The sequence below is a fragment of the Colletotrichum higginsianum genome, chromosome 5 (assembly GCF_001672515.1).
Source record: "Colletotrichum higginsianum IMI 349063 chromosome 5, whole genome shotgun sequence".
Lineage (NCBI taxonomy): Eukaryota > Fungi > Ascomycota > Sordariomycetes > Glomerellales > Glomerellaceae > Colletotrichum > Colletotrichum higginsianum.
Window position 1 is genome coordinate 2,008,083 of NC_030958.1, and position 15,914 is coordinate 2,023,996.

General features: G+C 55.6%; 2 protein-coding genes across 2 annotated transcripts; both read left to right on the forward strand.

Annotated features, from left to right (window-relative positions):
• Positions 1-7,002: 7,002 nt before the first annotated feature.
• Positions 7,003-7,278, forward strand: CH63R_07529 (uncharacterized protein; the record flags this gene model as incomplete). Its single annotated transcript, XM_018302504.1, has 1 exon — positions 7,003-7,278. One exon carries the CDS (start codon positions 7,003-7,005, stop codon positions 7,276-7,278), a length of 276 nt encoding a protein of 91 aa, XP_018157282.1.
• A 2,510-nt stretch (positions 7,279-9,788) lies between these two features.
• On the forward strand, positions 9,789-13,074 carry CH63R_07530 (GATA zinc finger; the record flags this gene model as incomplete). Its single annotated transcript, XM_018302505.1, has 3 exons — positions 9,789-10,237; positions 10,393-10,795; positions 11,041-13,074. The coding sequence occupies 3 exons, from the start codon at positions 9,789-9,791 to the stop codon at positions 13,072-13,074; spliced, it is 2,886 nt and encodes a 961-aa protein (XP_018157283.1).
• Between the last annotated feature and the right edge of the window lie 2,840 nt (positions 13,075-15,914).

Here is a 15,914-nt window from a genome sequence, read left to right on the forward strand (position 1 = left end):
TCGATGCACGGAGTAAGTGTGTGAGCGGGAGACGCGAGGTTATCTCGAGGTACGCGCACAAGAAACCAACCAACCAACCGTGGTCCCTGGGGGCTGCGACGACGAGGAGAACGGCAACCGGGGTTAAGCACGCGGGCACCCCAAAAGTCGGTACGGATACACAGGTAAGAGGTAGATAAGGGGGGATTCAGACTCTGCAATCAAGATACGGGTGGACGGGCAGGCCAATTATGTAGGGCTGGTGTTTGCCGATTTCCTTGTACACCTCTCTCTCTCTTCTCCTGTTTCCCTGGCGGATTGGGCAGGTCCGAGGAGAAACACAGATCAAGTCCAGATAAGTGGCCGGATAAAGAGAGATAGTGGTAGGTACCAAGTATCCGTAGGCGGCCAGCAGCGATACCACGACAGGGAGACGATTGCGCACACAAGCCGATCTCTGGCGGCATGGCATCGCAATTTGCTAGACAGATGGTGCAAAAAAGGAGTCAGCTGCCTTATTCGAGCAAGTCTTTGTGCCAAACCTACAATGCTACGGAGTATACCTTGATGAGTTTGGCAAACCACGAGATAAGAGCAGACTTATAAGGAGCGCCCCCCAATCCTTCCTTTCCTACCTACCTATGCACGCACTCTATCGAACAAGGTCAACTCGAGCGACCTTCGAGCACTTTCAACACAGTCACCCGAACCTTGGGCAACTTGCCAGCGGACGTCCATCTGGTCACCTCGAAATGACCGACACGCATACACGAAAGCCCAGCAGGACTCGCGGCTCCTGAAAAGGGAGATGACCTGTCACTCTCCGCCCACTGAACTCTCTGAACGCCTCCACGACTGGCCGTCCCTCCTTGCTGCCAGGTAGTCGCGCAACCCACGTCAAGCGTTATGGTGGAGGAAACCGGTTCCTGGGACACCGAGGCCGTGGCTTCAGTCAGCATAACGAACTGGTGATCTCGTGGGCTGATCACCCTACAATCAACTTGCCAAACGCCACACCACAGGCCGCAGCTGGCATGCTCCTTGCCCAGTTTGGCTCAGCCAAGGTTGAGCCGAACCCCCACGCGGGGCACGTTTATGCCTGACCGGCGCGGTCGAGGAGGGTGTGGTGGTTTCACGGCGCAAGCACCCCTTTCAGACGTGATCGGCCACATCCTCTTCTTCGCCCTTTGTTCCTCCGAAATCATGGCAGATTATATCCGACACTAGGGATCAGCAGCAAACATCTGGGGCGTCGGCCGACTTTTCCCGACGGTTCCTAAAATGAGAACAGACAAGAACAGATCCGATGCACGGGCGGAAGGAGACGCAACAAGATTATCCCGCATCGATTTCGCTGACAACCGGGCCTCGGCCGAGAACCGCCAGCCTGTATGTGTCTGGATGACAATCGAGTGCCGTTTGGTTGGCTTCTGTCATCAGCAACATCGCTGCAAAGAGCACACAGAAACAACAAGTCCCGCAGATTGACGCCGGTGGTGGGGGGCACGCAATTTGACCGAGATTGCCGGGCTCTAAAATATCCATGTGGGGGGAAGGACTCGATAAGAGACGCCAGCCAGGCCAATAGGCGGCAATTGACTGGTCCTCGAACGAAACGCTCACTTTCCTCCGCTCTCTCTCTCTCTCTCTCGATTGGGAGCTGCAGGGATTCCAAGGAAGCAAGTCAAGGAAGTCGTTATCATCCTAGCGCAGTCGACTCGTGCCAGTTCTCTCCAAGCGTCTCTGGCCAACATGGGTGGCGTTGCCGGGGACTCTGGAGCCCACTCCCCGACTCACCGCCATCCACAATAACACTACAAGTACGAATACATTGCGCCAGTGTTGGCGGAGCCACATTTGTCCTGCCCCGGCATGGTGTTCGACAAGGCTAACGGAGTCGTACTCGCATACGAAAACTGGGTATTCTTGGAAGTTGGAAAATCGCAGATGGCGGCTGGTCAAGTGGTCTACGGGAACGCGACTGTTTATGCGCTGTATTGCGATACCAGCTAGAAGCCAACTGCCAGCGTGCCATGTGCGCCTTCCTCTGCGTATGTATGTGTGTGTGCGTGTGTGCGCGTTGTTTTGTGTGAAGCATCGCAGTCGTGGGTCCTCCTGTTGAGGTCATTCATGCACATCATCGAAGCCGACCCCTTTCTTACAACGCAACGGGCGTCAGCGTTGTACGGCCTCGTCGCTTTTGACGCGGGCGTTCTAGAACCTGGCGTCTGCTGTGGTATAGTAAGGTCGAGGGTTTCGATGTCACCCACTGCTCGCCCGTCGCATCACATGCCAGGCTGGCGTCCGCTTAAGTGAAATGCGACGCCGCAGCAAAACGAAATTAGCGGTGGACAAAGCTTGTTGATCCCTTCTGAGGCATGCCAGAGCCCCGACGGTGACAACGCCGATGCGGGATGCTATTGAGATGTCGAGCCATCTCGCCAGGACGGTCTCGTAGTCTCCTGAGCCACCAGGGATGCGGTTCGAGCCTGACGCCGGCCATGTCTTGCATGCTCCGATCATGGAGGCTGGGTAGCCCACATTCTGTTCCGCTCCATTTTCGTCGGACCCTGGGCTTGGGACTCTAGTGCGACAAGTGGTAACGAATCGGTCGCGGCGGCTGTGATGTATGTTCACCCGCCCAAAGGGTCTGGAAATCGACTATTCGCTTTACAGACCGGGGCGGGACTCGGGAGTCGGGAAGAACAAGCAGAAGATGCACATTCACCTCATCGGTCCAACCCTAACACTGGAACAACTCGCTGACGCGAACAATGCATGCCTTTGCAGGCTCTCGGCAGCAGTTCCACTGTTGATGCGGGCTGGACCGAGTTGAGAAGAGAGCTGCGTAGTCGGATGCATGAGCCCCTGCGTGCCGTTGTCGCTGCCGTGGAAATCGGCTCATTGGGGGCGATACGGCACAGCGTACCCTGCACAGATTCAAGAGCCCTGAATGGCTCGCGGCTGCATGGGACCTCGTGCGGTCGACAGCAGACAAACAAAATTCTGTCATGAATTCGAGCGCCTGCAGTGTCGCAAAGTTGAAAGCTGCCAAATGCAGTCTTGCATGAAACATATCAGCTCACAGGGCAGAGGAGTGCGCATATCGCATCGTGAGCTCTAGAGGACGGTATGCAAGCCTGCCATGGAGTTCGATACCTGTCGTTTTCGTTTCGGCGACAAGCCCCACGGTTTATTTGGCGGCATCCTCCCCGGTGCATCTTGGCATGGTAGGAATTCGCACGTAATCGTAGGGCCTTGCCTTCGAGCAGACGGAGTATGGGGCCGAGTGTCGCCGTTGAGTATGAGTCTAACGTATCAAACAATCGAATGCGCGCGAGCACGCCGGGGCTACAGACAGGCTAAGGGGGTGAAATGAAGTTCGCGTAGCCATTGACGACAACGTTGCGAGCGCCATGTCCCCACGTCTTGACATGGCGGGCGAGGGCGATGTCGACTGACGTATGCAAGCAGTAACGTCCTAGTGTTGGAAGGAGCGCTGTTACGCAATTCTCCGCAGACGGTACAGATAGAATACTGTGCAATCTTGACGACGGAAATGCTGCGAGGTGGTCGTGCGACGGCTTCTAAGAGGAGGTCGTAGCACATTTTGGGTTGGAATCGCCCAGCGACTTGAATCGTAGTTACAATTCTCCGACGACAATCCTTGTCGCAAGCGCCCGCCAGGCTCGAGCTGAAGCCAGGGAGATGCCCGCACTGGGACCCTTTGCCACGAGGCAGTGTGTGAGTTCTGGGGAGTTTGCCCATGTCTGGCCTGCGCTTGGTGCCATGGGTGCCGGTGTAATGACTCGTAAGAATAAAGAAAGGCCGGAAGAGCCGTGTGTTTTGCTGAGGCCTTACCGAATTTCGACGGTTGGCTCACCAATTGCAAGGATGAAGAATCGGGTGCCGGGTTTGTTTCGTGACGCCTCACGAAGGGATTCAAAGTGGACGGGGAACATGCGCAGGGAATCGCGGAGCTGCTCCGGGCGGACTCTGGGCGGATGATGACGAGAGGCCAGTTTACAGTAGAATGGATGGGTGTTGGGCATGAAATGCCTCGTTTTGCGGCGGCTTTGGCAGAGGGTGAAGCATCCGATGCGCGGGTAGGGGTTGATATCGAGATAGGACAGCGACCATGGGAGTTCGACGAGGTTGGATGACGGGAAAGTTTCCGGTAAGAGGGACAGGGAGGCTCGACAGGAGCAATAGGCCCGTAAATGTTGGATGAGTGGCCGAGCGCGAGACAGTGAGGAGCAACTATGGATGTCGGAGGTAGTGTACCTGTACGGGACGGGACAGTAGGGGCATAGAGTGGAGCGGAAACTGCGTCTACGCTACGCTACTACCTACCTACGTAGCACCGTTGTCGGTTACCCAGTGCTTGATGGAGTGAGGTGTGCCATTGATCTGATATATCCCCACACATACCGCATGGAAAGGAGAGAGAGGGTATACAGTCAGTACCTACCGAGAGGAGCAGCGTCAATTTAACATCATCAGTGGTGGTACTAACGCCCGCGACTTTCTTTTCTCTCTCTCTCTTATGGATTGCCACGCGCTTGCTCGTCGGTTCCAGAAACCAACCGAAAAAAGATTTGAAAAGTACTTGGGCAGTCGAATGGCATAAGAGAGGACGAGCTTGCTCTAAACGCCGGCTGTGTGTCGTGACAATTGTTCCTTCCCTGGCGCGCTTCTTCCTTCTCGTAGCGTTATGACATCGCCTTTCATTACCAAACAAGGTTCCTGAGCGAAGGGGTAACAGCCTACCTAGTAGATGGGTGGTATCGATAAAAAAAGGGCACAGGAAAGGGCAGGAAGGAACGAACAAACCTGTGGGTTCCTGCCATATATGGCCTTGTGGGGGAATCGTTCTCCAATGCGGCTTCCCTCCAACTGGACTGCACCTGTTATTTTCCTGCCTACCCACCTCAGGTAGGTAGGTAGGTAGCTAACCAACCGCCCGGTCTGTTGGTCTCGGATACCTACCCAGGAAATGCGAGGGCCATGCAGATGGTAGTATCCTGTACATGCAACAGAAACCCTTAACCCCTCAATTATTGTTGCGCCTTCAACATCGCCTTCGCCTTCGATACTTGTCAACTCAAACTTCCAGCCGTGTCGACTAACAGACGCAAAGACTGTCTGGCGAGTCTGCATCGCACTCCGCAGCCGAGCCACTGCGCCTCGTTCCCGTATGCATCCCAAAGCCCCTCCCTCCGTTTCCCAGTGTCGGTCTAGTCTTGCGAGAACTGCACCAGACCTGCGTCAGCGAGCAGTCGAGATCCCAAACAACAGGTGAGCCACTTTCGTCGTGCCTCGGCCTCTTCTGTTGATCCAGGACGCCGACGTCGCTTTCGTTCGTCAAACCAGAGCTCGGTATCATTCCGAACCCCCAGTCCAGATTTACCTCAGCCTCGAGCCCGCGTTTGAGCAGTCCCTGTCGCGAGAGTCTCTTTCTTCTTCTTCTTCCTTTTTTTTTTTTTTTTTTTTTTGAACATCCACACACATCTCACAGTACATGCGGCTCTGATTAGCCTAAAGTCACTTCTTGACCAGTCGCACATTGCTTCAGCCAAGTTAATTTCTGCCCCGGTCCGTGCCTCTTCGCTACCTGCATCAGGTACACTACAGTAATGCGTCTGACATACCGCAGCGGCCTGTCATCGGATGACTGCCAGCGGCTGCTCTCGGACGTTGCCTGCCGCGTGGGGGGCCAGCCAGCCAAGCTAGGTCGACACATCGTGTGCCCGTGCCACCGTTGTCCCGATCCCCTGTCACAGTCTCACAGAGTCCGCAAGTCCAGCAGCAGTTTCGAAATAATCTCCCCTCTCCTCCTCTCCAGGCCTAAGGCTGACGAGAGACCCATCGTCACCATCATGGACCGGCGACGGACCCTTATCCACAGTGTGCATCCGCTGAGAGGGGCAGGAAGAGAAAAAGAAGAGGTGGAAGAGGTGGAAGGGGCTTGCCGCCGACGTCTTGGTCTGCCCGCCACACGCCTGAACTCCACCCAAGCTTCATCGTGTATATATGGAACAGACAACCCTTGCTTGGGGTTTGCCTCATGTGCTTTAGCTACGCTGCGCATCTAAAATGAACAAGACGCTTCCCAAAAGGAACTGCCAGGCTATTGTTGACTCCCACATACCTGCAGCGTGGGATCACAGTTCAGGGGGGTGGCGGACATTGCCGCCGATTCCAGCCCATTTTCGATGGCCGGAAGCCTTGTTCTAGGCGTTCGACAACGTGCCTGGCCATCTACAAATATACTGCTACTGCTGCGGTACCAACTACTTCGAGATGCAACCGCTTTGAGAGTTATTGCATGCAAACGCTTCTGATTGGCGGCAACGACCCAAGAACACCGGCAGGTCGAGAGCGCGGTGGGCGGGTCTTCAGAGGGTCGCAAGCCACGCACGATTCCTACGGTCGAAGTACGCCCGAATTCTCGCTCGCTTGTAGGTGGATGCCCGTGGATTAATCCAGTAACTGATCCGGGATGAAGATGGGATGAAGCCTCCAATCTGCACTTCCTTGTAAACTCATCATGCAAGCATTATTTCTACCAACAGAGCAACCCTCGGCGCTACGTCTCGGCGGGCGCAACATTCGTCACTAATCACCAACATACCAGGATGAGCTTGTCCCAACCCGGCACGAACTCCTGCTCTTCGGGGAACCTGCCACTTGTGAGGCCAGCAACAACATCATCCCCTCACCCCAATGGCAGCCCGAAGCGCAACGTTGTAATGCCTACCTCTCTCCTCTTTCACCGCAAAATATAGTGCACACATGTACTTCACGGGCGACACAATCCATGCCCTCCTCGAAGACACGAGCCAGTGAAGATTATTGGGGCCCTGAACCAATGCACACCCTAGCAGCATGCGCCGTTCTCACTCTGCCTCTTTGTGGGGCTCCGAGTAGCACGGAGGAGGTGGGTACCGCTTCCTGCGACGATTGAGGGCGACAGATGTCTTTTCGATCAAGATTGCTCCGTGTTCCAAATGAGCATTCACCATGCGTGAGGAACAGCAATTACCACGTATTCCCGAAAACAATGCGGGTGAGGAATGCGGGCCACGACTTGAGGGGCAAGCGGATGGGGAAAGATCTGATGAACCGACGACGGATTCAGCTCTTGGGGCCGTGTTCCACTCGTCGGTCATCGACAGCCCGGTTATCCAGCGTAAATGTCCCACCGACGACGATGCGGGCACGCGAGTTGTCGCTGTCACTGTCGCTGTTGCCGTTGCCGCCGCCGCCACTAACAGTCTAATCATGGTGAGGGACTGACGCCCACCTGCGGCTGGCACCAGCAGTGCCTTTACAGGTACTTATTAGCGCGAGATTGAGGTTGTCTTCAAGTGGAGTTCTGCCGGGAGGGGATTCGGTGGGGGGCGGGCTTCTGACCGTGCCTTGCTTGTTGCAACTTGCAAGTTTCCCCCCATGTCCTCGACAGGACCCTGAATTCTGACCTGGAACCTCTAGAGGCTGACGGCGGCATGTTGTAAGCCATGAGTGGCATTCGGCTCCAGTGACGCCGTCGGCATCTAAGTTCTTGGGATCGGCCATTCGGACGACCGGCCGAGAAGGAAACTTGGTACACTTGGAAATGGGCTCGCGAATGCAATACAAGAGGCTTCACTGGACCCTCTACGAGGCCATTCCCGGCACGCGCAAGCGTGTGCCAGGGCTCGGCGTCTGTAGGAGCAAATGTAAAAGTATATTGAGCTCTTTTTCAGGTCATCATCCATGAAACATACCTGCTCTTCATGGGTTCCAAGCTACTAGGAGAGAAAGCAACGAGGAAGACGTCCTGACAAGAGGAATGCCGGCCGGCCGGCCACAGTCCGACAGCTCCATGCCCCCCCAACTTGTGCCTTGGGCTGCCACCGTTCGGTTTTAGTGGCCTCCACACCTTCTCCGACGTCTGGGCTGTCCAGTCTGGCCTGGCACAAGCCTTCGGGTCGGTCGTCGCCAGGCTGCTGACGAAGTTATGCTGTCCCCGTAACCGGATGGGAGTAGGTTGCTTGGGACGCGAGGCAATGGGCGGGGTAGTAGGCTCCTCCTGTACACTCTCCGATCGAGAGGAAAGAAGTTGGGATTCGGATCAGATGTCAGCCCTCGTTGCAATGCCGCTGTGGGCCAACCCAGCGTGTCTCGGAAGAAGCGTCCGACAGGCATCGAGGATGCAAAGAAGCGGTATTGTATATGGCATGGAAAGAGGGATATTCCCAGTTCTGAAGAAGCCAGCACGGCAAGGGCAAAGGGGGTCCAGACGCTGGTTTCTCCAACGATTCGTGAATGCTAAGCACTCTTCCCGAAGTCTTCCATGTGCTCGCCCTCGAGCCGGGGCGACCAGTCGGCCGCAGTCGCTGAAGGCTGGGATCGACCAGTGGCCCCCCCGAGGGACTCAGCATGAGAGGGGCCGAGGCGCCAGATGGGCAGCGGTGCCTCTAGTCTAATTAGGTAGCGTGCGCTTTCGCAGCAGACTCAGGAAAGGGTTAGGTCACTACAGAAACCCCCCTCCCCCCCCATCTATTTCTAGGCTGTGCCCCCACTGTCTTCGCTGCAGTAGCAGCAGGAGCAGCAGGAGCAGCAGGAGCATCAGGAGCACTTTCATAGCTTCGATATGCATTCAACGCTGGCTTCTGGATAGGTACTAACAGGCATGGCATCGCAGAGACAGGATTAGGAGGGAGGGGGGAACGGTAGAGACAGAGATGACGGGCAAGATGGCCAGCCAAGTGGCTGCTCTTCAGTAAGCAGTCTCACAAGTCAAAAAGCAGTGCGGAGACTGACTGTTCGGTGAAATCCACATCCACCTCCCGCATTTTGCATTTGTGAGCCTGACAAGCAGTGAGTGAGCGAGCTCTTTCACAGCAGGTTCCCAAAGGCTAGGTACCTACAGAGTAGATGCTAGAGAGCAGAGAAGAGAGCGCCAGGTCGGGCCCGACCCATGGATGTCCCACTCTCGGCCCACCCTGAATCCCACTCCAACTCCAACTCCCACACACCCACCACTCCTCGACGTCCCCTCTCCTCCCCTCCCCTCTCCCCTCCCCCCTCTGCCCCTGTCCGAGGCACGGCATAACTACGTACCAGCCAGAGGGAGAGGGAGAGAGACACACACCAAGACGCGCAAGAGCCGTTCTTTGTCTACCTACAGCCTATAGCCTACGCAATGCCCTCCACTCTCCCGCCCGCGACAAGAGATCCCTCCCGACGCCGCAACCTGTGCGATGACTTCTTCCCGTTTTCCCCTCGACGCCGTCTGTACATACCTCCCCTACTTGATCAAAACCCCAGTTGTATCGAGTCGGTAGCTCAGTCATCGAAACCTTCGTCCTTCATCTCAACTTTCTACCTACACTACCTGATAAACCTCTTTCCCACTTAGTACATCCAACACATACCCAAAAACACAGGCCAAAATCAATACCCGGTGTGCACAGGGAATACGGGGTTTGGTTTACCTACACGAGCGCCCTGCCTCTCTTCGTGGCGTATCCGTTCGTACCAGGTACTTTACAATTTGGTGACCGAGTCGGCGGGCAAGCAGCCACCCAGTCAGAGACGAGAGAGGAGGAGGTCGAGTGCAAGTGCGGTAGACAAGACAACTGCAGGCCAGGCGAACGTGGGGAAATTCCCAGCTGGTGACCCTCGACTCGCCGAATCCGAAACCTTCACTTTCCCCAAGGAAGCTTTTTTTCTTCCTTTCTTCTCTCTTACTCTCCTTCTCACACACACATACACCACGCACAAACCTATTCCTCTTTTCCAGAGCATTTGCCGGCTTTCACATGGCTGCCAGCACAGTGTCGCCCATTGCGACTCGGAGTCCCTTCACATCGATGAATCCCACGACAACAGAGCACGACTTTCGCTTCCCGCGAAGGCCTGACGACCACTACGGCGGTACATCTCATTCACAGGCGCATTCCAAGGCCAGCCCCAGCGACCTGCCCGCTGGTCTCCGGGATCTACGACTCGACCTCTCTGCGGCTCTGTACCCCGATGCGCACGACGAATTGCTGAAAAACTCAGATTTCCCCCCCTTCCAGAAGGCGACCATGGACTCATACAAGAGCCCTGAGGAGTTGCAGAGGGAGGACCCTTTGGCGACCCAGGTGTGGAAGTTCTTCAGCAAGACGAAGCACATGCTGCCAAACCAGCAGCGCATGGAGAACCTGACATGGAGAATGATGGCCTTCAACCTGCGCAGGAAACAGCAAGAGGAGGAGAAAGCAAGGTCAGGAATCTCACCCGTCCATGTTCATTATTTCGCTACAATCATTTTTTTCTTCATTTTTGTCCCCTTTTGCACCATCTACCAGCGCCGTTCGTTTCTGTGCCATGCCGGGAAGGGGAAGAAAAGACCCGGCTAACCTCTGTGGGATGATGTAGGCTCGCTCGATCTGCGCCGGCGCCTGCACCACCGCCAGCCGCTACGCCCGCTGCGACGTTCAGTGCCAACCCACCCAGCGGCATTGCCCAGTTGCGCAAGTCGTCGGAACAGAATGTGAACCACTCAGACCCCATGAACCTCGACGATTTTATCTTTTCCGACAATCTTGCGACGCCCGTCACGAACCCTTCGCCTCTGCCGCACAAGCTGGAGGAGAGGAGCCAACACCAGGTGCACTCTTCCTTCTCGTCGGCCATTCCCATCAAATCGCGCAAAGATCCGGCCCTCCAGCAGCAGTTTGTCCCGCAATCCGTCCCTTTCCCTCCCCATCACCAGAGAACCCATGACGAATTCAACTACGTTACCCGGCACCACCGCAAAACGAGTATTGACGAGCGACGGGTGAGCCGACCTTTTCCTTGTATCCCATCCCGCTGCAACCCAGCCAAACGAGGCACATGCCAATTATTGTGTCGTTCTGTTTTTCTTTTTCTTTTTCTTTCATTTTTGGGCACGCCCAACCTTGACTTGACATCTGCCTTGTTCTCTTGGGCTTCCTCCTATCTTGCGCAACCCCCCGGGCGCTTCACCGACATCGTGTTAGTGCCCTTTCTGCTTTCACTGTGCTGACACCCATTCGCACTTAGACCCGTAAGCGTCCGGCCGACTTTTCTCCTCATGTGCCCGCCGTGAACAGCACAACGACAACCACCAATGACTTGGACACCGACTCGGAGCTGCACGAATACTCGCTCGATAACGCCAACGGATCCAACATGTCGCAAAATTCGCATCAGGCGGGCGTTCCCTTCCCTCTCGATACCTACAACATCGAGAACGACCCTATCATCACGTCTGCTGGCCCCTTCCAGCAGAACTTCTCCTTCTCGCCTTCCTCCTCTCCCATGATATCCCACGGCCCTTTCTCTACCGCCTACAATGCATCTTCGGTTCAGTCTTCCTCTTTGAACCCGTCGGATTTCTATTCCCCGCCGGGATCGGCTTATCATTCCACTGTGTCGACGCCGCACCCCATGCCCGATAACGACGGTTTCTACTTTGGATCTATGGACGTGCGCAGCCAAAGACAGCAGTCTTTCCGGCAAGGCCCTCAGAGCATCGGCAATCAAATGAACGGGCAGTTCATGTACAACACACAGAATGGAAACCCCATGTTCCCGGCATCAGCACCCGCCGCCGAATCTGTATCTGCCTTCAGCGCCGCGCCCAGCCCCTTTGGACACATCGACCCGACCCAAGTCTTCCAGCCCGATCACCCCGTCCGCTCCCCTGGCATGTCTATGCCCAATGAAGGCATGTTCACCTTCGGCGCGGACTCGGACGAGGAGGATGGTGGTGCCTTTGCGGACCGCAACCTGGTCATGTCTCAGGACTTTTCGCCTGGTCCCATGGATGACAGCAACTCGTTGGGTTGGGATCCGACCCTGCCAGGTCAGTACAGTACGCAGGCTGCACGATACCCTGGTGGTCCGCCCCGAAAGCAGGTCACCATTGGTGGTACCACGACGGATTACGTCGAAACCAACGATTGGGAAGGTGGCAGCCTACCGCGGTCGCAGTCCTTCAGGCAAGGCTCCGACAGGAGAGGCGGCAAGGTTCCACGCACGGCTTCGACGCCTGCGGGACATCTGGGAAGGAATGGAAACCCATTTGATCGAATGGCACAGTCCACGCCCAACTCTCCACCCGAGAACAACGGCACCGTGTCTGGATACTCCTCTGTCGCCCCCAGTCGACCCTCATCCCCACCTGGCTCGAAGCAGGGCTCCACGACCAACCTGCAGGCGGCTGCGGGCAGCCAAGGGGAAGGAAACGCACCTACGACGTGCACAAACTGTTTTACTCAGACAACGCCGCTTTGGCGACGAAACCCCGAGGGTCAACCCCTTTGCAACGCTTGCGGTCTGTTTTTGAAACTCCATGGTGTTGTTCGGCCGTTGAGTTTGAAGACGGATGTCATCAAGAAGAGGAACCGTGGCTCGGGCGCGAGCTTACCCGTCGGCGGCACGAGCACGAGATCGAAGAAGAGCGCCACAGCACATGCGTCTGGGCCAGGCTCCCGCAAGAACTCTACTCTTGCCATCTCCACTCCGGCCAACCACGTCACGACCCCGCCTGCTGCCACTCGGGCCAGCAGCGCCAACGAGGGAGAGAGCCCTGCCAGCGGTGCCGCGTCGGGAGGCAACACCGCCGGCAGCACGCCGACAAGCTACGGGACCGGCTCGTCTACCGGCGCTGCTGCTGGTGGGAAAGGGGTTGTGCCAATTGCTGCAGCCCCGCCTAAGAACACACCCGGCCCTGGGGCTGCTGCTCTCGCTCGTAATGTCGGCACATCCTCGTCTTCTAGCTCCTCGAAGCGCCAGCGTCGTCACAGCAAGAGTGCCGGCAGCGAAGGCGTTGCGAACATGGACGTTGACAGCCCCGAGACGTCTATGGGCTCTCCCAACGAGGCTGCGAAATCACTGGGATCCGCCACCGGTCTTGCTAGCATGCCGACAGCTGGCTCACTGGGTTTGGCTAATGGCTTTGGTATGACTCAGCGTCCCATGATGGGCACAGGCATGATGGGGATGCCCAGCGGCCAGAATGGCCAGATGATGAATCCTGGTGGTCCAACCTCGGGCCCACAGGAATGGGAGTGGCTCACGATGAGTCTCTGAGGCACCTGTGAACCACATTCTTGTCGATCGCCGACACGTTCGCAAGATTTGACACAGTATGCTGGATGTTGGCGGAGCTATCTTACCAACTGGGGGGTTTTTTTTTTTTTTTGGTCTCTTCCCGTTTTCCTTTCGACCATAAATCGATTCCGGGATGCGCCTCGTTTACGACTTGAATTGAGTTGGCCAGGGCGAACGGATTATTTCACGGGTTGATTTTACGAAATTCTGCTTGATACCACCATGACCCCGAAGTTGGTCTTTGCGCGGCGGTCTTCTGCTTTTGGGCCGTCTATGTATGGGAAGATAATGGAGGGCGACCTGATGTGTTTACTCGATATCCTACAATCGTGGCTGGCGATCTGCGTGGGTTTCTCTGTGTCCATCTGACCACAAGATCAACCAGACTTTGCCAGCAGCGAAATACGACGTAATGCGCCGAGTAATGAGTGGCTTGATGAAGACGATTGGATGCTGAGGAGATTCACAACGTTGTTAAAGAGTGGCAATATTGTTGGAGCATGATGGGGGATTCAGCTGGGTCAACACTGAAGCGTATGGTTACTTTGCCGAGGCGTCGTTGTACTTTTGGGGCGGTTCGAACTTGTTATTTTGAAATGGTTCAAGAGCGGAGATCTCGACGAGCACCGGTTGTGCGTGGCCTTCTCTTTTGTCTTTTTTCCACGACCGAAGGGGGAGACTACTGGGAGCACTTTTGAATGTTTTTACAACTAGAGCTATGTACCCGCCCGGATGATATAAAGATACCTCTTCGTACTTCACCCAAGTCTCCCTTATATGTTGACTGTCGGACAGTATGGAATTGTGCTGGGACTGATCTCGAGTAGCATGGCTTGGAGCAGAGCAAGTTAGGCAGGGTATTCAGTCGATTACCACTGGGGCGTGGGTTTGACGCCACATCACTCTTCCGGACTCCATCTTGTATGAACGAAGGCAATTGTCCGTCAGCAGATAGCAAAGGCTTGGTGGACCTTCGGAGGTCCCGAGATTCCGGGAAGGCGAGACATTGGGTGCGAGGGGCCGATCCGGGTTGTCTCCCTGCATGAGCTCCCGCACACCGCACTCGTCACGGAAGGGGGGGGACACAGCTGAAAGCTTTCAGAACAAATCTGGGGTCTGTTTTCTTTTCGAAAGGGTTGTAGAAACTTGGGCATTGAAGGAGACTGACTAGCCGGCGGGGAAGGAAGGTAGAGAAAGGAGGGTGTTTGCCATGTAAGTGTTGACCGGGGTATCGCCAGGATTCGCGCCGTTTTTTTGCAGTGGGGCCGGCGCCGGCGGGAATGCTGATGACGGTCTTGGCACTGATCGAAGACTAGCATGCGCCGATCTTGTGCGCTATCTCTCTGTGTGTTTTGAGCCCTATTGCCAACTCCGGGTTCCGGATGGACGCATGGAAGTGCCAAGGGCGGAGATGGGTCGTCAAATCGGGACATACCGAGCGCCAAGTTTGATGCCCTGGACAGACGTTCTCTTCTTGGTCGTCACATGCCACGGCCGTGACGCCTGTGTTTTTGTTTCCTGGAAATAAACACTTCCAATGAATGAGGGACTCTTCTTAGAGCAATCAAGAAGGGTTGCCGGGACGAGGGAAACATGGGATCTGGGCTAGTGGTCCGCGCTGGCTCGCTGCGGCAATAGCCTAGAATGCGTGTGCTGTATACGGTAAAGGGACCCTGGCTTATATCAGGATGGGAATCCGGAGCATAGACATCCCTGAAAGTAAAGATTCTGGCGCCCGGACTCGGCCTTGCTGATCGATGATTAGCAACCGATGCTCTGGCTGACTTGATGAATCGTGATCCAACGTATCATCCATGCCATGGGGTGCTGGTTCCATCTGTTGCTAAGCGTGCAGAGAAGAAAAGAAGAAGCCAATACACGAAGTCGAACCAAATTCTGGGGAGTTCGATACATGCTTGGACCGCCGATCCTAACGTTACCCGGAAGCGCGACGGCCAGCTGGAGGCGCTGCAGGCCGAAGACAGAGGCCGGGACTGCCCTTGGTTTTTGGTCACTATCTCCGAGTTTCTCTGTGTGTTGTCGTTCCAGTTTACGATAAGCAGTGATGGCTGAAAGAGCATAATACGACGTAGCCACACGATGACAACACCAAATACTGCGTGGGGTCAGGTTCTGATGCGACTTAACAGATTGCACAGGGGAAGGGGCTTTCTCGGCCGTAGACCCGGTGGATCCCATGGAGGGTTTCCCTCGTCCGGCTCCCTGGAAGTGCTCTGTGAGAAGGGTTGAAGAAAATTGAGTTTGCCTATTGAGAGCGTAATGCCTAGTTACTGTGGAAAACGGGACTGGCTATGACCGCAGTAACGCGCTCGAAGTCTTAAGACAGGCAAGGGGTAAATACCAGAAGACGAGGAAGCGAGCTGGGTAGTAGATTTGGAGTCGTATTGTATCGAGAGCGTGTCGGCACTATGCAACATGTACCACAACACCCGAGCCCATGAACGGCGCTGCGCGTGGAGTGTCGTAATCTGACCGTCGACGATGCTTCCGACTCGACGCTTCTCAGGAGAGGGCAGAACGCAATCTCTGTATCCAGCATTATGGCGCTGCTCTTCCATGAATCAAAAGGTCTCGTGTCTCGACGAGTTTCCCAGCCAACTTCCAACTCCCCTCGTTTCGGCTCTGTGGTGCGAGATCTGGAGAGTGAATGGGTGTAACCTGGCGGGAATCGCGAACGTGCTGGCCAGATGTGATCCGTTCGGGTTTTTGGTAAAACGCGGCCAAGGACCGTAAGCCTTGGTGTTCTGATGACACGTATGCATGTTATTTATGTTTCTGCCAAACCCCGTTCTGAAGCT